Consider the following 25,990-nt stretch of genomic DNA (forward strand, 5'->3'; position numbering starts at 1 on the left):
ATGTGCATGAACAAAATTCTTATAAATAATCGTCTGTACAGAATTTTGTTAAGGATTCTATTCTCTGTTACACTTAAGTACGCGATAGCGTTCACAAAGTTCGCCGTATCTTTTGCACCTGCAGTCCAGACGTGGCTCATGGAAACTCGCTTTAATACACAGACGTTAGTGACACCCATGGACTGAGTGTCTGGTCACAACGTGTCTCAACTCATAGCCTCCCCGAGTCCAATTGCGGTTGATCATCGCATCACATTGGTAAAAGTCCCACCATATGCTGTCCCTTTTTTGTTGAAGCTCTTGTAGAAGTTCCTCATATGCTGGGGTGGCCGGGAGCAGTAGTTTCAAACGCAACTCTTCCACAAAGAATAATTCCCTCGACAGTTGGTATACGAGGTGTGATGGAATATGTTACAGGTCTACGATATCGCAATTTTAGTAGACACCATGGTTCTGCCATAAGACCGGTCTGTGTTGGTGCGACGTAAAGCAAAAAAAAAAAAATAATAATAATTTCTGCCTTGCCTATGCTTAGTACCCACTATGTGAGGAATGCTATAGGTTTGCGTTGCCTGTGAATAGCACCGCAGTGTGCAAAACACCATAGGTCTGTGTTACATGTGCGACTTTCATTACCTGTGAGTAGTACCATAATGTGTGGAATACTGCGAGTCTACGCTACTTTTGATTAGTACCGCAACATGACAAATAGCATGGTTCTATTTTCCTAGCGAAAAATTTGCGCACTTGTGTACGAGGATGAACTATGTGGTTGTTCATTGAGCTCGGAGCATTGCATTGAAGCATAAGATTTGCAAATGAGACGAATCACAGTGAAATTCATCTCCTGCTTGTTGACTCCTTATCAAAAGGAGGCTTGTGTCACTGCTTGCCATGACTTGTTGGACCACTTGGAAGTGGACGAGAAATTTTTCGACAAAATTATCCCTGGGGATGTATCGTGGCAAAGGTACAACTCTGGGACAAAACAGGAGTTGTCACAGTGGACGGCACCCAACTTTCCTCGCCTGAAACAGGCGTGGAAAGTCAAATCAGCTGTGAAGACTGTGTTGATCTGGGGTTTTTTCTTTTCCGATGTTCGTGACGTTGTTCACTCAGAGTACATCACTGAACATCAAATGATGAACCAAGTTTTCTTCCAGGGTGTTTTGAGGTGGTTGAGTGTGTTAGATTGAAATGGCCTGTCTTGTGATGTGACTAACAAAACGATGACAATTCTCCAGCTCACACACCCATTTCTGTGCATGATTTTTTGGCTTCTTCCCATCCTACTCGCCAGATCTTGTACCTTGCAATTTCTTTTTGTTACCCCAGATGCAAAGGGAACTGAAAGGGAAAAGTTTTGCTGACATTCCAGGGAGGAAAAGAGAATCAATGGCAGTCTGCAAGGTATCCGAAAGGTGTTCTGCGCAGCATTATTAGCTGCAATTTGGAGAAATGTAGTAGTTGCCACTAAGCAGGTGAGGGAAATGTCTGCAAAGACGACGCCACGGTATTTACAGTCTCACTGTGGCTTGTGTCCTTGCGGCAACCTGTGTTTGTCATTGTTTGACAATCTACGGGACTATTATGATCAGTATACGGGACGTTAGGGTACAGATTTTTTAACACATGTTGTACCTTTGCAGGTAGATACGTGTTGCCATAATCGCCTTCCATGTTATAAATGACACATCTAGATATTCAAAGTGGTTTTGTTTGTTTGTTTGTTTTGCTGCATACTGTACATACGTACTAAAGTGGTACTGGTGCTCTCTAAAGTCTTAATGTCTTGGAAGCATTTTTTTTAATTAAACAAAATTTTCATTTTAATATTTTATATACAGTATAAACTTTTTTCAGTGTACAAAGATCTAATCTTCATTTTTTGTTCATGGTTCACTTGCCAACAAATCACAAGATCCCGTATGTCTCCTCAGTTCAGAGTATGCTGTAATAACCAGTATCTGCCATATTTTGTAAACATTATCTCTAGCAAGGATCTTCTTCAGAACCAGTTTTGTTTTCCTCTTTCAGGACGGAAAAGAATGCTTGTGCTTGGTCTATTGATAAGCTGAAGGAGCTATTGGAGAATCACACTATTGAAACGGATAAGGGTGAGTACTGATGTGAGGCATACTGTAATCATTTGTTAGATTAGAAATAATAATAATACCACCATTTTTACTCAAGTTTTTCATACTCTTTTTGGGCAAAAAGCCTCAAAATAGTTGTGTGTAAATTATACAAGAAAAAGAATAAAACTTGGTACACTAATTTTTATAGTCTTCTTCCTGTTACATTTCTGCTTATGCAGTTCGTTCGCAGAGCCTCCTCCAATCTTCTCTCTTTTCCCAGTCTATCCTTCTTCACTGTCTCCCATTGTAGTCCTCTCGGATTTACGTCATCCTCCACCTGATCCCTCCATCCTGTGGCTTTCCAGTTGGTCTTCTTCCAGATTCTGTCAAATCCAGAGTTCTTCTCTGTAATCTTTCTTGTCCCATTCTTTTGACATAGCCAAACCATTTCAGCCTACTTCTCTCCATAGTTTCTTTTAAGGGGTTGATCTGTAGTGTGTTTTACATTGTTTCATTTCTTATCTTGTCCCTCCTCGTTGTACTCTACATCCTCGCAGAAAGCCCATCTCTTCTTCTTCTTCTACCGCTTGTCCCCACATGTGGATTTGGCCCTGTTTTACGGCCGAATGCCCTTCCTGACGCCAACCCTATATGGAGGGATGTAATCACTATAGCGTGTTTGAGGTGGTTGGAAGTGTAGTGTGTTGTCCGAATATGAGGAGGAAGGTGTTGGGACAAACACCCAGTCCCCGGGCCAGAAGAATTGATCAGACGCGATTAAAATCCCCGACCTGGCCGGGACCCTCTGAACCGAAGGCCTCAGCGCTGACCATTCATCCAACGAGTCGGACAGAAAGCACATCTGTGTCACTTGTAATCTACTCCTATCTTTGTATGTCCCAAGTTCGACATTCTGATCCATAGGTCAGTATTGGCAAATACTATGAAATATATAGTGATTTTTGCTGTGATAGGTAATTTCCAGTTTCTAATTATGTCTGGTACACAGTAATAAAATTTTGAGCAATTTTCTATCCTCTCTGAAATTTTCTTCTTTGATGTTTCCTTTCTCAGTTTACTTCCTAGGTATTTAAAAGCATTTTTTCTACTAATTTCCATTACCTCACTTTTCGTTAAACTTAATTTCCGTGCCTGCTTCTTCAGTTGCTCTCTGCCAGGTACTTAGATAAATACACTGTATTTATATAGCCATATATACCTTTCTTCTTATTTCACTTTTATGACTGCAGAGGATCACTTTAGTCAATCCATATTCAAGTCTGTTCGAAGGGACTATTCCTTGCAGTCCTCCCAGTACTTTTTCATATGTTGTGATTCATGGCCTTCCTGGTTGTGGGTTTGTTTCTTGTGAGTGTGAAGTGGATGTTTGTGTCCGTATTAATTTGTTTAATTTTATCTTAACTGATGGTGTCTTCAGGTGGAAGGCCAATTTCCTTTAAGAATGGTGAAATATTCAACGAAATCAATCCACTCACAATAGTGATGGTCTTACTGCACTGAAGAAACGGGAGTAAATGAGTCCGCCTTGTCAATACTATTTAAAAAGGATTTAATATATATCACTTAATAGTGCAAGTTTCAAGAAAAGATCATTCTCTTCTTCAACGAATTAATATTTAATAAATTCAATGACTTAATTAAAATTATAAAATAACATGGTCAATTATTACCAAAATATTACTTAATACGGACCACTATAGGCCATTAATATGGTGAAGTTTATAGATTCCATTTAAAATATTTGCTAACCTTAAGCAAATAAGAATACTGTATATTAACTTTATTTATTATTGGAATTTTGCATACAGTTGTCTCGCTGGCGGTATTGGAGTAAACTGTACAGCCAGCATCTCGACTCCACGAGAGTTGAGCGATGGTAAATAACTCAAATCTCTAAAGAGATAAACGGCTTCGGGCAAATGAGTCTCTTAGGTAGGGTGATAGTCCTCTGGGTGGAGGAATTGCCACTTGAATCCACGAAACGGCGTATGCTCTTCGTCTTAGGAGCGACTGCGGTTCCTCTGCTGGGGAGCAGCAGGTGTCGCGTGTTTACATTTGTACATTTCTTTTTAACATATGTATGAAACCACCTAAACAAATTGAGATTTATGCCTAATAACGTCTAGATGATACTTAATAACCCCCACAAATTTCATTGTTATAAACCTGATGTATGCGATTTTATAAACTTTTAAACATAGCGATCGGTGTTTACATGGGATGGACTTTTAACTTCGCATACTTTTACATTTTTTCTAAATTCTGCAAATTGTAACTTTTATTAGTAATGTAAATATATTGTTTACAAGAAGGACAAATGTGCATTCTGTGAAAAAAAAATAGTGTAAGTTGTGTAGTGAGTGCTAATATATTTAAAAGCGATCGTCGCGTGTAAACTTGACAGCATTGCGGGATTACACACGTGAATCTGCGCTATGGCGACATGGCATGAAGGGCTAATAAATCTTTAACTCTGCATCAAATACGATCACTGAATTATAAAATGTATATTTAATATCTCAGCAAGTAATAAATATGGTGAGAGATGGCGCAGCGGTCAAACTTCATGCAACCATCAAGACGGACTGGGTTTGAGTCCCGATTAATGCATCTGTGATTTTCGACGTGAAAGTCACGTCCGGTGGTTCAGATTTCACGTAAAATATGAGGTTCCGTCGCTTATGATAATGTGATTATCGGTTACGTAAAACTACGAGCTTCCTTCCTCCCAACAACAATAATAATAATAATAATAAGATATATAACTACAGATACTGATAAGGACGTGTGGTCTAAATAAAGTGTTTTTATGAATTGTCACACATTTATTTAACACTAATAACAGTGAATGTAAAATGAACTAAAATATTTAAAAATATCTGGTCATTCAACGCTTACCGGTACGTAGTCTACAGTTTGAATTAAAGCTTGATCAGAAAAAAATGTAAAATGAAAAAAACAATTTATGTTCATTCTGCTTCTGGTATAGACTCGTCAAAATACCATTTCCCACGAGTAAAACGAGGCACCGGTAATTTTCTTTCGATTTCACTTTCATTTAAAAAGCACTCGTCTTTTTTCGGTGGTTCACAAAACAGTTTAGCTTCGTCGTTGCACTTGCAAAAATTGGTTACAAAATAAACATCATCACTTTCAGCTATGGTACAAACATAATACTTGGAATGTTTCTTTCCGCTGTATTTTCCAAGGACGAAGTCTCCCACTTCAAAAGTCGTATCACGGGGTGGATTTTTGTCATCTGCTTCGATCTTGTAGTCTTGGATGCAGAGAGTGGGTGGTAGTTGTTTCTGAATTATAATATTTTCTCGCCTGAACTGTGTATTTTTTTAATGACTCCACATAGTGAAAATCATGTGTTCCTGGTACTGCACAAACATCGGTGAAGCAGCTTTTCAGAAGGGGTTTATTCCTTTCAACATCTTCAGACGGAACAAATATAACATTTGTGTTACCGAATTTCTTTTCGCTACTTCCACAACATCATGCACGTTTATAAGGTCTCTTTTTGCAAGTGGAGCAACAGTCAAATTACGTTTTAGTGTTCCGCCAAACCGTCAACACCACCTTTCCTGTGACCAGACGCAAAAAAAATTCCAAGTTACATCCATTCCAAAAGTTTCCAAAAAAAACATTGGGTTTGCTAACATGAACTGGCTCGCTGCCCACTCCGAGAAGATAAACACACTTGTGATTTCTGGTCATTTTTCCTTGATGTCTGTTAATACTCTGCTTAAAAATCAGTGCATGTCATATTTGTCATGCTCCATATGATATAATTATTATAATGTGGTAAAGGTCCACCTTTCAATACTATAATATGTAATATTCTAAATTACATTAATTAGGGACTAGTTATGGCTGGGGCTGGCCATCTTCAGCCTTAATGTAAAACCCCTAATAATCGTGTGCATGAACATTTGTTTCGTTATTAGGTGTTTTACGTTAAGACTGAAGTTGGCCAGCCCCGGCCGAAACTAGTCCCTAATTAATGTAATTTGGAATATTACATATAGTATTGAAAGGTGGACCCTTACTACAATAATTTAGTAATTATATTGTACTTACAATTCAATAAGGATCAGAACTATGAAGTTTATAACCTATGATGCTCCATATGGTCAGACATAATCGCATATGAAGCATGATTTCCTCCCGCAAACCACGCAACAGGAGTAAATATCGTAATTTGTCGGTAATGCCAATAACAACTCTGAATTTCTTCTTGTGGAAGAATAGTGAAAAATTCTCCGCAAAATCCACTTGCGAAACTATTGAATTGTCAGTTGTTTGTTTTTTCTGCACTTCGAACATTTTGCTTTGCATTCTTTTAATAAATGTGTGTTCCATAAACAAGGGACACGGTTTTACTAGTTTATCAAAACACTCTTGAACTGTGCCAGATTCTTGAATTCGGGATATGTGATTTTCATCATCACTTTGCCACTGGTACCACTCAATTTCGTCTCCAGCATTCCTGTACACATGGCTCCATGCAGCAGGAAACTCCCCAGCCGGGCGCTTGCGAGAACGTTGTAAACACGCGACATATTTTACTGTCAGCTTCGTATGAATCCATTTGAGATTTTAAACAAATGATATAGCAGTTTGAAAGGGTGTACAGTATTGGCTTTGCATACCAAATTTTATTTAAATTGAGCCACGCGCTTTTCGTCTACAAAAACTTTTATACCTTTTCGTCTCTTGTTTACATGGCCTGCAGCAATAAATTCGTTGCCTTATTATACCTTATATAAACTATTACTAACCTAAATAAGTACTTTACTATGAAGAGAAAGAGCATTAGAATTAACATTTACCATAATTATTTTGATACCTTTTCATCATAATAAACAGTAATTCCTAAAATATTGAGAAATATCAAATGAATTTAGACTGCACATAAAGGTTTAATTAACCACACAATTAAAAATTGAAAGACAACAATAAATGAATACATATCATAAAATTATTAAAATTTAATGATTTATCTATCATAAAAACTAATTGTTGAGTTTTATTTTAAACTTTACTTTTTCCTTCTTGGGTTGGCAATTCTCTGGAATCAGCCTATTGGAGAATGTCTGTAGCGGATGATCACTTGTCTTGCATGAGAGAAGGCAGTGGTAAACTACTGAACCAAACCTTAACTCCCTCAGCGATAATGTATATAAATATAACACCAACGTAACACACATACAGGGAAAAATGAGGCGTGGACCGCGACTAGGAAAGGCCAAGAGAACAGAGCCTTGAGCTGGAAATGACCCTCATTGTTGATGAGCAAGGATATGAATCAAATACTACTATCAGTGAAATGCAGAATAAATTAAATAAGGTTTTATTGATACGATAAAATTTTAAAAATCATTAAACAAGAAAAAGGAACCAATAATTAAGAAAAAATACCAAGTGGACATTTACATAAACGTACCTTCCCGAATGAATGTCATCACATCGACGCGTGAGCGCAGCATTACTATTGTTTCAAGTCTCAAACAGATATAAAAGTATACTTTGTCGCAAGGCAGCCTCTGCATGAGAGGAAGTATTTCATAAAATAAAATAAGATATTACAAGCTCACCGTCTCAGAAATACCTTCATTACATCATGTGCCAATTTTATCGTAATCACGGCCCAGTTTAGGTCGTCCTTTTTACGAGATACGTGTCATTCATGACACGACTCTTCTCACTCCGTTATCCACTCAACAATACCCATAGCTAATCAAAGACCCACGCGTCACAGAGAATAAAAACGAGCAGGTAAAAATCAAAAGCAGAAATCAGGATGGGACTGAGAGAAACATCTCTGCACTAAGCAAACAATAATAAAATCAAAGAGTATCACAGGCAGGCGCATAGCCTAAATGTATGAAAGAAAACATGGCGGCCTCCAGGGCTAGCAAACGCCCAAGACGGAGACATGGCAAGAATAAAAACAAAAACTGTACCGAGAACAAACATCAGGTACAGACACCAGATTAAAAATGCAAATGGGGCCGATCGACATACCATCTTTCCTCTCCCCTCGCTCAGCAACACACATCCAAGCATTCACACATATGTAGGTGTCAGAACGGCTGTTCCAGTTACTAATGTCAAAATAAATTTATCTAGTGTGACTCACATGGCCACACACAACAGGTCTCGCATATACCAAGTAGCAGCGTGCACCACGCAAACAATTTTACAAAGGGATTGAAAGTCACCTGTGCTCAAATCCATCAGGTCACGTGCTTCATACGACAAGAATGTAACTCAAAGTCGAGACGGAGGGCATAAACGCATCTGATGGTGAAGTACCATAGAACGCAGTGCACACAAATAATCAATCTGAAACCCAGTTACCAACATTTCATGATCACAATAACAACCACACACACATGGCAGTTCCATGCAGCGGAGCAGAAAAGATGCATGTCAATCTGCTATGAATGGAAAGTTATGAATCATACCAAAAAATAAAAACAAAGATCAACATACCTACAATATCAATGGTCAAAACAAAAGGAAACACGGATGAATGGGCTGTTTGAATATATTGAAAACCCATTTGAAACATAGAAAAGCTACTCCAATCTCCGCGGCCTCCATTGTTATTACCTCTCACATAAACAAGGAAAAGAGTCGCTTCAAAGAGATAATACAACTCCTCTCGTAAACTGAATGATCTTCTGGCTCTACAACTGAGGGTGCTGCCCTCTCTAGTACATTACCAGAAATACATAAGTCATTGAAATAGAGGCCGTAAAAAGCCATTTGCATATGAGAAACGTCACATTCGTGAACATGCCATTTAAGCATGGGTCACTACTCTTGTATCTTACTAAGAAAACTGCAAGGAGAAAATGGTTGAAATGAATCAAGTTATAGTGTGCACTTGTCGTGTTACCGAGGAGGAGCCTAGGAATTTTCAGACTTGACTACTGGCGATGCCAATGAGGCAGTAAAGACTGCCGATACTGCAAAGACTGATTGGTTGTGGGCACATGGAATGTGTTGAGTCAAGGCAAGGCAAATCATCAGTTTTGAAAGAATTGATATTTTACATATCACATATGCCCTGGAGTTGGCTATTTTTGATGAGCAGAATGCACAGTATGAAAATCAAAGACAGCATGATGTGGCTTTTGTGACCGACAATAAGGTTGTAAGAACTATTCTGAGTTGCAATGTCGTTAGTGATCGAGTGTTATAAATAAGATTCAGGGGTTCAGTCTCTTAATATTCCTATAATACTGGTGAATATTCCTACAGCTGAGGCTTATGACGTAGACGTTGATGAATGTTGTGATCATATTCTAAGAACAATGAGTAGAACATGCAGACAAAATGCGTTTCTCTGTTTGGAGAGACTGGAATGCCAAAGTTGGAAATGGAAGAGAGGGTGATATAGTCACGACTCTATTGATTAGCAATTCGAAATAGAGGAAAACTGCTGGACATCACCTGATGAAGAATGAAATTGAATATATTATCAGTTCTAGAAGATGAGAAGTGCCGTTCAAGCAGCAAAAAATTGGTCAGGTGCAGATAATGAATTGTTGAGATACAAATTACTAATCTCACTCTGATAAAATACTAAGGATAAAGAGCTTTAAAAAAATCCAGTGGGTCGTAGTACATTGGTTAAGAAACATTTAGAAGCTTTAAATCTTGACGGAGAACCCACGGAACTATGGTGTAAAATCAGGGATGTGTTGAAGGAAAGAAAAAGAGAAAATGGATGTCATCTGAAACCATTCAAGTAGCTAAAAGGGGCAGGTAAGACAAAATTCTGAAGTCAGAATTACTGACAAGATGGAACAGAATTTCTGAGAAGTGTTCAAAAGGTTAAACAACAGTATTAATCTGCACTGACATAGAAATGGAGAACAAAAAAGGGCAATTCCAACCTAGAATTGGAGTTGTCAAGGATGCAGGTAGACTAATATGGGATGTAGTAGTGGTCGAAAGAAGATGGAAAGTGTATACCAAGGATTTGTATAACCAGGTTAGTTGCATAAGTTGACAGCTCAGCAGAAGAGGTTAAACTTGTTCTGGAATATGTAGTGTTGGAAGAAGAAATCCGCTAGCTCTCAAGACATTAATCCAAGAAAACGTCTTGGGAATTGATGGAATTTCTGCTGAAATATGGCAAGCTACAGGAGGAGGATCTATCAAACATCTGACAAATATGCCAGCAGATTTGGAAAGCAGCTACATGCCCTATTGATTGGAAACAATACATCTATATTCCAGTACCACAAAAAGATCTGGTGGATTGTACAAACTGTCATACAATACTGCTGATGTCACATGCAAGTAAGGTGGCGCTGAAGATCATACAGCGAAGATTAGAGCCTTGCCTGGAGTGCGAAATGTCCAGCACTCTATCTGGCTCGGTCCGTTGGTGCTCAAATACGTCAGCCTCATGTCAGTAGATTTACTGGCACATAAAAGAACTCTGGTGGGACAAAATTCCAGCACGTTGGCATCTCCAAAAACTGTAAAAGTAGATGGTGGGACATAAAGCCAATAACATTATTATTGGTTTTATCAGGGACAAAGGAACCAGACATCATGGAGAGAGCAAAAGAATACCAGAAGGATCTGTACATGTGATTCATAGATTATAAAAAGGCCTTTGACTGTATAAATTATAGGAAGATGTGTGATGTGCTTAGAAAGATGGGAATTTCAGAACACTTCATTGTATTGATGTGTAACCTTTATTTGGGACAAGAAGCCATGGTTAGAATGAGAATGCCAATACGGAATGGTTCCCCGTTAGTAAGTGGGTAACACATGGTTGCCTGTTTTCAACTGAGTATATCATGAGAAAAGCTGGATTGGATGAAACCACATAAGGAATTATAGTCCGTGCGGAACAAGAATGGGATTGACTTTTAGGAGAGCGAGGTGCTCGGTGTTGCCACGTCGTATTACTCAACAAAGGCCTCTTCACGGCAAAGTCAGTACCAAATTAGAATAATAACTTACTGTTATTATAAGTTATTATTCTAATCAGATATCATCAATACGGACCGGAAATTATATATATTACATGTAAAGACAATACTATTTAAAGTTAAAAATTTCATTGTTCCGTATTGAAGAAAATCACAATTAAAATTTAAATAATTGATAAGGAGATTCCACCTATTCAATACCAAAGAATAAGAAATGTAGTGAATTACATTCTCATTTAATTAGAAATGGTACCGGTTTCGACCCTAGTCCAGGTCATCAGCCAATTAAGAAATGGAAAACAATGCATGGGATCAGTAGAAGAGGCAATATGAAAAGGAAATGAACGGGGTTAGACACTATAAAACTTAGAAGTAAAATACAAGTCATTCAAAAGAAAAACAGTGCGCAATTCTCTTAGCGGCAGCAAGGCACACGCAGCGCTAGGCAAAGTCCCACAATGATTACGAATAGCGGAGAACTGTTCAAAGCCAGTTATTTAAACACTGTCAGGCATAAAGTCACATCACAATCGAACACATACGAAGGTCCATATTCGTGTAGGAGTTGAAGGCTAGCAGATTCATTGAAGCAACTTGCCAGCTCCCGGTGATCAGCGCGACACATTCAATATCAGGCACTGTGGTTTCAAACGCCAAAGTAAAATGGAGAATAGCTTGATGATCTAGTTATTTTCCTTGGTTGCGGGAAAGTAAGTATATAGATAAATATAATACAATTCAATATAATTGAGTAATTGTGCTCCTATAGAGTTCTTTGAACAGTTCTCCGCTATTCGTAATGATTGTGGGACTTTGCCTAGCGCTGCGTGTGCCTTGCTGCCGCTAAGAGAATTGCGCACCGTTTTTCTTTTGAATGACTTGTATTTTACTTCTAAGTTTTACAGTGTCTACCCTCGTTCATTTCATTTTCATATTGCGTCTTCTACTGATCCTGTGCATTGTTTTCCATTTCTTAATCGGCTGATGATTACCTGGACTAGGGTCGAAACCGGTACCATTTCTAATTAAATGAGAATGTAATTCACTACATTTCTTATTCTTTGGTATTGAATAGGTGGAATCTCCTTATCAATTATTTCAATTTTAAAAGTCAATACCATACGTTAAAAATGTATTTTAAATGATGCAAGCAAATGTTCAAAGTAAAATATAAAAATATGCATATGTAATGCATAATTAAGATTACCATAGGCAATACATTTCATATTATACCGTATTGAAGGGCAATATGATGTGAAACAAAAGCTAAAGGTTTCCACCTATTCAGTACTATTAATTGTAACCTTAAAAAACTAGTTTCGGTCTTGATAGAGACCATCAGTCAAAATCAATAAAAGTTGAGGCAAAACATGAATTATAGATAAAATTTATGAAGCAAACATGTGGTGTTGATAGTGCAAGACAAAGATTGGATGTTGATACGCTTATGTGGAAGTTCTCAGTTTTCTTCCGATTTGAAGAATGCACTTCACCGAAAACCAGGTGAAACCCTTAAAGTACTACCACTTGAAGAATCTTGTAGAATTCAGTTCTGCTGAAACAAGTGTGTGTTGTACATTAATTAATATTAGTATTTATCTTAACACTTATTTTACAGAAATTAGAGGATCACTATTGCCTATTTTCCATTCAGAGTACTCTTGTACACAACAAATAACGTCCCGACTTATTCCCTTTATAGGAATGTCTTTGCCGAAACTTTTCCTGGTAGAAATCTAGTGTATTCACTCCAGTGTATAACACACAACTTCGCTAAGAGATATATATGAATTATACCTTAAAATGCTTGTAGAAGATAGATGTGTTCATTACCAATGCCAGGGACCCACCACGCCTGCCCAAAAAGGCACATTTACTTTTATAACCTAATGAAAGATTTCATGCGCCATTGACCACTAGCCGGCCAGGTACGAGCACAGCCACATGACGTAATTCCCAGATTTCTTAACTCGCTGCTTCCATTACCAACCCACATAAAATAAAAACACGGTGTTACCTCGCACGCCAAGAAAAAAATGTAATTTAGTAGCTATAACCTATCTTAGCAAATCCAGGCCAAGCTATGCCATGCCATTTAAATTGAGAATCTTCCTACTCTAAGGAGAACTCAGGACTTTCGAGATTCCATCTCGAGTAAAATAATTATGAAGTGTCGTTCTAATTGTGACTGTCATATTTACAGAGAAACTCTGTAGGCCTATGTGGTTTGACCTTTGTATAACATTTCATTTATGACAAGGTTTTTTATTTATTTGAGAATCTTACAGTTCTAAGTGAAACTCAATACTTTCAAAGTTCTAACTTGACTGAAAAGAATTATGCTGTGTTAAGTGTCGTTCTAATCGTGACTTCAAGATTTTGAAATTGCGATTATTTGAAGTTTTATTCTCCAGATACTTTTGGGGGCATCATAAGTCCCATTTTAAGAGTGTTTATATGTGAATTGATTTAATGATATGTTTGTTTACGATAGCCTGTTCTCATATTTGGCTGAAAATGATGCTCACCAGCATCTTAACTAGTTCCAAGTAAATGTTCTAACTTAATTTTTATTTTTATTTTAGTATTGAAAAGGTGGATTTTTAATTTTACTTATCTATTAATGACATAACCGGCAAAGAAAAGAAAACTGTCGAACACGAGAAAGGCCGGGCATCGAAGAAAGGACTCTGCTAGATTTCCCCAAACCGTTCGTATCCAACCTTGTACGAGTGACGTGTCCATCCACCGTTTTTCTTGGATACGAACGTGGCTCCAGCATTCAAATTTTACTTTAGGCATTGTTTTTTGTTTTAGACCAACGTAAGGTGCAAGGTTTCTGCCATCAGCTGTTACAGCAAGCATTGCAGTACATCGTTTTTCGCTTCCGGTAGCGCGAACGATAACATTCTATGTCCCTTTCTTATCGATTGTTCGACTTTGTGGCTTATGGAAACTGATTGGCGTCTGATATGCGGTTCCTATTTGGGAGATCACATATTCCTTCACTTTATGCTTCTCTATCACATAGCTATGAAAATAAATTACTTTTTGGTTGAAATCATTCGTAATTTTTTGGAATGTTGTTCTTCGTCAAAGAGAAGTTCTATTTCTCTTCATAAAATTAATCAAGCCTCAGCTAACCTTCAAATCCGAGACAGATTTCATGTGCAGCAGCTATTTCTCATTCTTTAAAATACAGCATTTCGTGGGAAACGGCTTATCCAACATTGCGTAACGAAATCATATATTTAAGCACATCCTCCTCTACTTGCGGAAACTTGCCGCTTTTTGGTCCGCAGAATGCTTTGCGAGACTTGTTGGTCGCTTGAAGTGCACTTCTCTATTACCGTGGTAGCGCAAGTTGCATTTGCAAACTGAATACTCGCGACCTCCTGCCATATTCCCGTATGTTTCGGTGTAACTGATCACCGCGTGTTTATATGATATAATGTAAAACAAAAGTTAAAGGTTTCGACCTATTCGGTACTGTTTAGTTCCAGTCTTGTGATAAAAATTCTTATAATTTTATTAAATACCACCTATTGTATTGTATTCAATACAGTAATATTGTATTGTATTGTAGGTGATATTTAACAAAATTATAAGAATTTGTATCACAAGTAGATGTTCAATACAGACAAAAAATGAAATTTATAACCTGCAAGTTTCGGTCTTACCAGAGACCATCATCAGTCAAAATTAAAGTTAAGGCAAGACATGAATATAGATAAAATACATGAAGCAAGCATGAAATTCAATGCAAGACAAGTAAAGATTGGAAAAACATCACAATCGCATATCCTGTGCAAGCTTTCAGCTTTCCTCCAATTAGAAGACCAGGTGAAACACTAAAATACCAGCACTTGAGGGATCTTCTAGAACTTAGCTCAGCAGCACTGAGGAATCTTCAGCTCAGCTGAAACAAGTATGAACAGAATGATGTTAATGGGAAAGAGTTGAGATGATGCAGTATTACTGTAATACTGTCTGTCTCTGTAGCGTAACGGTTAGTGTGATTAGCTGCCGTCCTCGGGGGCCCGGGTTCGATTCCTGGTACTGCCAGAAATTTGAGAATGGCAGGAGGGCTGGTATGTGGTTCAAATGGTACATGCAGCTCACCTCCAATGGGGGTGTGCCTGAAAAGAGCTGCACCACCTCGGGATGAGGACACGAGTTTACTTTACTGTAATACTAGCTCACTGTGGACTAACAAACAATTTTGAGATCACAGAATGCCCCGTGCCCGAAATGCTTGTAAATATGTTTGTACCAGACTGGAATAGAGCTCCACTAGTCACTTCTAAGCTGATCCTCTCACTGAACAGTGCAGTGGGATTTCCTAACAGCTAATAACAGCACGTTGTCCTGTATTTGGAATGCCTGCTTTCGCAATAGGAAGACTGCTACTCGAGTAGTCGACATCTTTATTCCGAAACGCATCCAGAGCTGCGTGATGGATGTTCGAACATTTCTTTTTCTCCACTTAAGACCCAAAAATACTTGGACGCATAAAGGGTGTTAATGATGCAAGAAAATACAGTATTTTTTTGTCAAGTTCATGGACACTGGGGTACGATTCACCCGCTTGTTCCATGCATTCGTCAGTCTGGCAGTCTCTTTAAGTGTCTGTTAATTTCTTAATGTGTAGTCAAATACTAAATGATTTTTATTGTATAATCACGCCTTGCTTCTGTTTAATTGTAATACATGCGTAAATATTGTTCCTTTCGTGAAAGTTTAATTGTGTAGTATTGAATCAAAATCTCAAAAAGTATTATTGTCGCACTTGCATTGCTAAAATGTCAACCTTGACCTCTCTGTTGAAATTCGCTCAGAGAGCATTAAAAAACCATTTAGTAGCTTCTTTTCAGTTTTGATACTGTATATATTTCCCCCACCACCATCTGCTATATCCCAAAAACTCGGGTACTTTTTTTTTGTCTGTACATCCCCCCCTCCGTCACTTCTAATTCCCAATCGCCATTAATGATAAGTCATAACTGCTTTAGCTGTCCAGGAATTTGCTGAAGGTCAGCACTTAAAGGCCTAGATAAGATAAAATGTTCAGAAGTGTGCACACACCAAGGTCAGGATGGTTAAGACATTAGTCTTTACCGTAGCTACAATATATCAATTTTCCAACTCCAGTTCCCAGGTTCCTCCCTGTCTGCACACCTATTCTGTTCCTGAACATCTTTCCATCTGATTTCACTGTCTCTATCCAGCGTGTACTCGGCCTTCCCCTAGGTCTTTTTCCTTGGTCAGCAAGGTCGAAGTATTTTCTCTTCATTCTCAAAATGTACCCATATGAGTGAAGTCTATGCTTCTTCATTAAACTGGTAATACAGACCTCAGTGCCAGCAACCCTCCTATTTACTTCATTCCTGTTTTTGTCCTTTCGAGTAGTTTAATTTGTAGTTCTAATGAATTCCCTTTCCCTTGCCTGAATTCTACTGTGGTCAGTGAAGAATTTTGTGTGTGCCGTTGATGGTCAAGATGGCAATAAAATGGGTAAGTTAGATCACTCCAGGTATATCTCCCGCCATTGATTACAAGGTTACAGCTGTGATACTTTAGTCATATTATGAGAAAATGATTCGTTGGAAAAAATGATTGTTTGGGAAAGTCGGCGCGAGACAAGGGCATCCGTACTGAAATGGATAGGCAAATTCATCGTTAAAAAAGCGGAGATGGTTGACCAGCTTATGACCCAGGGAATTCCTTTTGACCCTAAAATATACAGACCAGAACTCAAAAATCGATTTCAAAAATCACGTACATGATGATGTTCTTGCTCCGTTCTAAGATCATTCGGAAATAATGCATGCGTTTAAGAAATTAACTGGCAACGGGATTCATTTCTTCGGTCTGCAAAACCACAATGCAGGATGTGCTCATTTCTTTCCGTCCTGTGTATAGGAATACAAAAATCGTTATTGCTTCATTTCAGGGGCTAGGAACATTGTAGATCAGCAGCCAATAAGATAATATGATGGGTTTAACACACCGCTAACTACTTTAATGGTTTTCGGAGATATTGTCATTGTGACACCAAGGTGATGTAATTTTGTCCCATGTGAGTTCTCGTACAGTAAGGCTACAGACACGAGGCTGTTATATTTAAACACCTTCAAATACCATCAGACTGGGTGGGAATCGAAACCGGCTCTTGGGCTCTACCACCTGAGCTACTTGGCCGGACAGAGCCAGTGTTCTCTCGCTGGAGTCTTCCTAAGTTTCTGTTGCCATTTGTTGCATGCTGTCCTATTGTTATTTTCATTGTTGTAAGTATTATCAGCTGTGGCATATAGTGGTATGTGAATCATCATAGTAAAAATGGTACAGTGGCTTATTGTAGTTGAACTACATACGACAGTACGTCTGTTATCTTTAAGGAGCACGTGCGGTTTCTCCCCTCTTTCCTCTCTCAAAGTGTGTCGTCACAATCAAGAGGGGGTTTCCAAGTTTCTCGGGAAATAAGAAAAGGGGATCAGCAGTTACAACATTTATTATATAAATAATGTAAAGATAACAATAAAGACTAGAGGGACTTTAACAATAATTAATGATTGAATATGATATTAAGCGCATGGCCTTGAGCAAAAAGTAGCCACCGGCTGTGCATATAAAAATGCTAATATAAGTAAGACTGTTGTCCTACGACACCTGAGAAATTCAGAATATCTGAGTGGTCACATTAATCTGAAGGCTGGTCAAAACCAGACCGATAATTGAAGCTAAATAACATGAATAATTAGATAAATATTAAAGTTATCAAAAATAACAAAGTTGACTGTACGAAATTTTGGTAACAAAAGTTTACACAGTAAAGTTACATTTTGGATCAGAAATTCTTAAGTTGGATCTTACAGCACTCAATTTTCCACCGGGGAGTAAAAAGAAGGTAAGGTAAGGTTGTACTCTGCCCGAAGGCAGGTCCAAACCTCCGCAGAGGTGTGTCTGAGCCGGAGTTTACGTACGGTAGGGTGGCCAGTTCCTTTCCGTTCCTCCATTCCCTTACCCCCACCAACAGCGTGTGGCAACCCATCCACTTCTTGACCACGCCCACTGTTGCTTAACTTCGGAGATCTCACTGGATCCGGTGTGTCAACACGGCTACGGCCGTTGGCGGGGAGTAAAAAGTTCAAAGAAAATTGTAAAGGACCTTTGTCTAGCAGCTTCATTATCCAGTAGTAAGCTGCAATTAATAACCTCCATAGACGAACCAGCCGACATATAAATAAAATGTGTCCAAGCCAAGTATTAGACACGACTGGTTAAAATAATCAATATAATCTCAGTAGATTGGCGCATATCTCGCTACGAAGAAAACCAAAGCCTAGGCTGGCGTTCATTTCATGTCTGAAGTGAAAAATACAAAGGCCGGCCAAGACAACATGGAGTGCAGCTACACTGATTGACAAGTCGTACTGTAGCGCTCAACACATGAGCGAAAGGCGAGGTGACTGATCTTGAGCAGAATGTAGGGAAGTACATGTTGGTGAGAAGCCACTATTCCAAATGCGTGCGGACAAGTATGTTGCCAAAACGAAAGTGCAGCATAGGAGCTGCCGTGGAGTACTAGCGGCGATTCCGGCAAGACCCGGAGAGTGAAGGCGCAGCATTCCTGTAGACTTGATCCTTAAATAGCGTTGTAGAAAGTTCCAGATAGGACGCAATATAGTGCCGTGAAACTAACGGAAATAATTACAAACCTGTACGTGAAAATCTTTACAAAAATACAAAATAATGAGGAAAAGGGAGCCCAAGAAGAATATTTTTAAAATTTCCAATTAATTAATATAACAAAGACTAAAGGCAAATAACAGAAATGACCAATGAAAATATAGAAAAGCACGGAAGACTACATTCTCGGTACCAATCAGAAAGGAAGTTACCGGTGACGCAAACAGTCATGTCAAGGTGATGACGTAAGAATGACGTAAGGCAGCAAAGAAAAGAAAGAAAATATGCAAGCAGTGTTCGCATGACCTATGACGTGATTGCACGTCGAAGGGAACTTAAAATAAATTAACGAAAATTAACCAGACCAAAACAATTAAGGTAAGAACAATATATAACATAAATTCAGACAAATAGGAGAGGTACCGAAAATAGCGAAAATTACCAACAAATCGTACGTTCATGAACGCATGAACCACAGACCATGCAGGCAGGTGAGGATGCAAGTACCTTCCCCCACCCCCCTGCATGTTTTGTTCATGCTAGATCCCCCATCCTGTATTACATGTGTTAATGTTAAGAGGAATTGATAATACCTTTGTGTTTCCTCTGAAAACATATGGTTACTCACTGGCCCTGTACTCATCAAAAACATTTCATGTAAAGTTATACTGTATTATTTCTGTGTTAATTGTCCATTTTGTTCTTATTTTTCTGGGTGGTATCAGATCTCGATGTTGAATGACGGTGTTAATTGTCCATTTTGTTCTTATTTTTCTGGGTGGTATCAGATCTCGATGTTGAATGACAAGTTAGTCATAAGAATTAAGGTGTTGAATATATTTTATCTTGGATTGCTGCTTTTATAACTTTCTGTAGTTTGAAATGTTGCTTTAACAATGTTTTCTCTTTCCTGAAGCCAAGGTAAAAATCACCGAGGTGAAATGTGATGGTGAAGCTGTGGTAAACAATCGTAAGGGAAAGCTTATTTTCTTTTACGAATGGGACATAACGATGAAATGGACGGGGTCCCTCGCAGGTGGCGAGAAGACAGACATTGAGGGCTCCATGAATATTCCAAACCTCAGTGAAGAAAATGATGTATCGGAAGTTGATGTAAGTATAACGTTCATCTTGATGTAATTTTTTATTTTGTGTACTTGCAAATTGAGAAATTGTAGAAACTGTACCATTACATTTACAATGGCAGCTATATTCCCAAGATTCTTCAGACTTGTTCTGTTCCTTTGCTAGAAACTCGTGATGTACGTACACCCTCCTCTTCCTCCTCTCCACCATTATTATTCTTTTGAATGTACGAGGTCTGTGTTTCCACTCTTGATATCTTTTCAAGCTGTCCAGTCTGTCCTCTGATCTTCATCCCTTTTTTCTCAAATCTTCAGCAGCAACTTTATTCTCCCACTGTAGTTGAGGTTTCTTTCTTTTAAAGAGTTATTTAATTATTTATCATCACCTAATACACCGTACATGTTTCGAGGACCTTATTGTCCTCTTCCTCAGCGGTTTTTTTCATACTACCAATTATCTCTTGGACTTCTTTACTTATTATTGCACATCAAACCCCAAAGTTCTAAATATCTTCTAAATAGAAATATGTGTGTCATAATTAAAATAAAACATCATAAATGTCACAAAAGAATACTGAAACTACACTATTCTATTTGCAATCTTCTTAAAATGTCATCCTTGTCTATTACCTAAAAAATCAATTTATTAAAATTAGCATCTCTGAAAATTTTTGCTAAAATCTTCCAGTTCAGAGATCACGTCAGTAAAATGTTGCTGGTATTTCAGTCTTTTCTTGAAAATCCCTAGAGTTGTAGCTCTTCACTCCAATCTAAGCTATAAGTAAGACCGTCTAAAAATCCATCCCTAACGGAATATTCTAGTTTACTCTGAGAAAATTTCTCAATATGCTGTTATCCGTACACAATTGTCCTTGACCTTAGCATTGGGTAACATGCCTGTCAGTAGAACACCAATATCAGGATCACTATCTTTCTCCTCTATTTGGAAGATGGACAATGATCATTTTTGACACCCAAATCTGAAATCTAACCAAAAATATTAACAACGCTTACCTATAATGAGGGATTACGACAGGAATACTTCTATATAATTGTCAGGCTCGCTCTGTCAGTGGCTCTATTTAAAATTTGGTGCATTCACTTTGCCCTTGACCTCTGTTAGTTGTCAGCTGAATCAAAACAAACGTGGACCTGTTCCCTTGAAATGCTGCGCCTGGGGAAGGAAGGAGGGTAGAGGGGAGGGAACTTGTGTGCTACCAGAATAGCTGATTTAAAGTTTTGACAAGGCTGATTTTTAATTTCAAAGGTGTATTTTTTGTGGAGTAGAGATTGTAGTCAGTACAAACCACAATGTGAAGTTAATGTCACGTGCTCATTCCTTATTCTCTTCTTCCAAGTTACTCCGCTCATCCATCTCAGCATCCTCATATCTGCTGCCTCCAACCTTCTCTTTGGGCCTTGGTTGTTGGTCAGGTTTTGACTGGGAGAGTTGGCCGTGCAGTTAGAGGCGCACAGTTGTGAGCTTGCATCCGGGACATAGTGGATTCGAATCCCACTGTAGGCAGCCCTGAAGATGGTTTTCCGTGGTTTACCATTTTCACACCAGCCAAATGCTGGGGCTGTACCTTAATTAAGGCCACGGCCGCTTCCTTCCAACTCCTAGGCCTTTCCTATCCCATCGTCGCTATAAGACCTATCTGTGTCGGTGTGACGTAAAGCCAGTAGCAAAAGAAAAAAAGGGGTCAGGTTTTGGCACCATGAAATATTGCTGGCCTCACTACCATGTTATCCAGTATTCTTTTCAACTTACAGCTCTCCCTTTTGTCACATAGGACTCCACTCATTTTTCTCCTCTTCATCTAATCACATGCTATTTTATACTATATTTATCTCCATTCCCTCAACAGCCAACCCATAGTACTTGCACATCGTCATCAATGTTAAGTTTAACGTCCTGTACACTAACCGTCAACCTGTATTTGGTCTTCGCCTGTCTAATTTTCATGCCTATTTTCCTCTAGCCACTCTTACACAAGCTTCTCTCTGGTCCTCTCCTGCTAAATAATATTGTCAGCAAGCATTATGCTTCATGGCACACTCCACGTAACATTATCTACATACGTTATCATTGTGTTTATCCCATTACAATTTATAAATTTCAGCGTGGGGTTCCATGTTGGCATTAAACTCAACGATGGTTTTAGGAGATGATTTCCACCTTCCAATACTTTTTAATGGCTAATCTATGATTGCAGAAACTTAGCTTATCATCTGTTTTGGACTTATCTTAATATCTAATTAGTACATGTTTTGTCCTGGTTTGTGGAACATCAACTGAAAAGCGTGCAGTACAAAAACTGACAAAGACAATAAAAACATTAGGTGATTTAAAATTGTTTAAAGTGTGTTCTACACTGGTAAAATTTTGGCGACACTTAAAGAAGTATGGTAGCATTCCGAAATATTGAGAATAACATGCATTAATGAAAGTTTTGCTGAGTGTTGTCTTCTTTTCTTCCTCTTCTAAGGGTAAGTTGTCATTAACACTGCATTGTAATTTGATTAATATTTTATGGTTGGTTGAACCAAGGTACGTAGAATACAAGGTAGGGATCACGAGAGAGGTGCGCAGTGGCAAAGCAGAGCTGTGACGTCACGCAGGAGCCTCGCGTTGAATCTGCTCTGAGTGAGGTAGAGGTAGTTCGAGTAAGAATCGCTGTGCACGCAGAAGCTAGGTGCTAATAATACACGATAGTAACATATCTGTGGTGTATAAGAAACCGTGTGTGTTTATTTTATGAGATAAAACGTAAAAAGCAGTAATAATGTACACTTTTCAGTATGCTTTGTCATGCCATTGCAGGCTGCACAAATCATAGCAGGCACGCGAAGGAACGAAACATACACTTTCATGAATTCCCTAAAACCACTGACGTAAATAAATGGTAACAGAAGTAATCAAGACATTATCAAAAGCTATCTTTCTCGGCTTCGAGGGTTCGGAAGGCTTTATGACGATCCTCTTCCGACAGTTGTGACGCGAAAGGTGAAATCACTGCTTCTAGCCTCAATCCTTCCAAGGCGATAAGAAATTCCAACTGTTCTCCGGAAGATTATGAAATATTACGCCCAAATATGTACTGATGAACTCGATCAAAACTCGGATATCGTGTGCCAGTCTAAGGCCAGCGTTGAGCCCACAACATCCTATTTTTCATCGGAGGATGAGCAAGGGTTCGTTAAAGCCCTTGAAGATCTAGTAAAACAGCTGGAGGGGAGTCGTGAAACCAAGGAGCTGCTTGAAGACTTCACTGGCTATATAGCTTTTAGGATAAAGAAGAACCTCGATATAGAAAGTAATTACGGAGAGAAAACAGGTCAAACTACAAGGGGTGGAAATTAAATTTCAAAAATAGTTCCCTTTTTTTTTTTTTCCCAAGTTGCTTTACGTCGCACCAACACAGATAGGTCTTACGGCGACGATGGGACAGAAAAGGGCTAGAAGTGGGAAGGAAGCACCCATGGCCTTAATTAAGTTACAGCCCCAGCATTTGCTTGGTGTGAAAATTGGAAACCACGGAAAACCATCTTCAGGGTTGCCGACAGTGGGGTTTGAACCCAATTTCCCGAATACCGGATACTGGCCGCACTTACGTGACTACAGCTATCGACCTCGGTAGTTTCAATTTTACCACGGGAAAGAACTGAAAGAGGGTTCTAACATCATCACAAACCTTACGGATATCCTGAGAAGGAAATTCTCCGAAATTTATGAGCTTGCAAGTTGCTTCGTGAGAAGCCGTTCTTTTATTCGAATGGACGCTTTAAACAAAAGTAAGACATTGAAGAGACCGGATTTCTGTTAATACAGCACCGATAAAGAAAGAAGAAAAGCAAAGAAATTCCACTGATGCTATGGATAAGTGTGTTTGATATATTTTTTTTAAATATCAACATTATTCTTTGTGTATAACATACCAGTTATTTTTTTTATGAAAGGCAATTTATTATGTTGTATATGAAACCAGTGCTAAGAATGTTAATATACAGGCTCATGAATATGGCCTATCTAATGTTAACGTGGAATTTATCATTTCTTGACACTTGCAGGAAAACATTTACTGTACTGTTTGTATTGTGGACAGTTTCCTAACATTTGCTGTTTGTGTTGTTGACGGTGTATATAGTTTCCCAATACTGCTTGTAACAACGGACATATTTCTTGCAGTCATCAAGCTTTATGTTCGAGTCTGTAACAATTAGAGCCCCTTGTTATTGTTATCATAGGTGTTGAGAACATGAACATACGGAATGGCCATTCCACTGCTATCACAGTCTTAGCATTGTTACATCCTTTTGTACAGATCGAAATACTTCAGAAACGCTGCTGGATTCACACTGTATTTGATCTCCTATTATTACTCTACTGTAATAGTAAAGTGGAATGCATTTTCTTAGGTGATGTTAAAATATCAATGAAGTTATCTCTAACTTGTGGCTAAAACAGAATAGCTTACAGCTGTGTATTAGCCTACCTCATATAGAGGACAAGGCGCTGAGGGTTCACGTGACGTCATCGACGGCCAAGTTTGGTGGGGAGACCTGCGCGTGATCCCTACCTCTTACTCTAACTACCTTGGGTTGAACATACGTATGTGAAGTTAATGCTGATTTACCAGATTTCCACACCAAATTCTGTATGGTAAACTTTGTTCCGGTACCAGACGTTGTGAGCCCCCATGAGGTGCTACAAGGACCAGCTTAAGCACACTATGAAGATGGCAGGTCTCAATCCACTAACCTGGGACACGCATGCTCAAGACCGTTCACTTTGGTCCTATATCATCCCTGCCACTGTCGGTCTGTTTGAAGGAGAACAATGCAGATGTGAAGAGGCCAGAAGAGGTGTGCAGCACAACCACGCCCTTCTCCAACAATTGGGAACATGCATCATTTTCAAAAATACTTTTTTTGAAAAGTACACCAATGAAATAGTACGTAAACGTATTACATTGTGGTATGTTGCCTTGTTTTCTACCATTAAAAAAATATTTAATAGTGCCTTTCCGCAAGGCGAGTGAAACGGCCTCTGACGTAAGCGGCGCGCTGTGACGTCACGATCCAGTACCGCATGGAGCTCTATCAGCCGTTGTGCATCAGCCGTTGCTAAAAGCCTATTGTTTATTATTCACGATCGCGAATAACTTCGAAATGACAGAAGAAAGGTTCGAAACAGCACAGTCAGACAATCTACCATGTGTAGATGTCATCATTCTTGAAAAATGTGACTTTTGTGGCCGCAAAAATTCGCGGATAACAAGCAAGTTTGTAAGTGGCGTCTTTTATATATGTGCAATATACTGTAACCCATAGTATTAGGATAACAACGAACCTGGATAGATATCACATCACTTTCAACATTTCCTTTTAGACTGATTCCCCTATTAAAGAAGAACATTACATTTTCGGGCTTTCAGCATTAGTAAAGTAAGAAATCGGATTTCAGCACTAACATAAACATATAGGTAGCATTATAGTACTAGTCCGCTTCTGTGGTGTAGTGGTTAATGTGTGCCACTCCCGGAGGCCCGGTTTCGATTCCCAGCTCTGCCATGAAAGTTGAAAACAAATAGTACGAGGACTAGAACGGGCTCTACTCAGCCTCGGGAGGTCAACTGAGTGGAAGGGTTTCGAATCCCACCTCAGCCATCCTCGAAGTGGTTCTTCGTATTTTCCTACTTCTCCTCCAGGCACCTAAGGCCACGGCCGTTTCCTTCCCTCTTCCTTGTCTATCCCTTCCGATCCTCCCATCCTCCAACAAGGCCCCTGTTGAGCATAACAGGTGAGGCCGCCTGGGCGAGGTAAAGGCCCTCCTCACCAGTTTCATCCCATACTCAAAGTCTCACGTTTCAGGACACTGCCCTTGAAGTGGTAGAGGTGAAATCCCTCGCTGAGTCCGAGAGAAAACCAACCCTGAAGGATACACTGATTAAGAAAGAAAGAAAGAAAGAAAGAAAGAAAGAAAGAAAGAAATACGGAAAGAAAGATCATAGTACTATAGGGCTATAATCTATCATTCCCAAAAAAATATATATTTATGGTTGGGACAACTGGCCTACCCACTTCCAGGGCCCATGAAAGAGAATTAAATATCTTTGTGGAGGGAAAAAGTTAAACATGATAT

General features: G+C 38.9%; 1 protein-coding gene across 1 annotated transcript in view; it reads left to right on the forward strand.

Moving 5' to 3' along the window:
• Positions 1–25,990, forward strand: part of LOC136885091 (activator of 90 kDa heat shock protein ATPase homolog 1) — a 71,372-nt gene that overhangs the window by 7,133 nt on the left and 38,249 nt on the right. Inside the window, exons 3-4 of the mRNA XM_067157534.2 lie at positions 2,038–2,117; positions 19,677–19,873. Of these exons, the coding sequence (XP_067013635.1) occupies positions 2,038–2,117; positions 19,677–19,873 (277 nt within the window). The remainder of the gene's footprint in view (positions 1–2,037; positions 2,118–19,676; positions 19,874–25,990) is intronic.

This window comes from Anabrus simplex, chromosome 13 (genome assembly GCF_040414725.1).
Source record: "Anabrus simplex isolate iqAnaSimp1 chromosome 13, ASM4041472v1, whole genome shotgun sequence".
Taxonomy (NCBI): domain Eukaryota; kingdom Metazoa; phylum Arthropoda; class Insecta; order Orthoptera; family Tettigoniidae; genus Anabrus; species Anabrus simplex.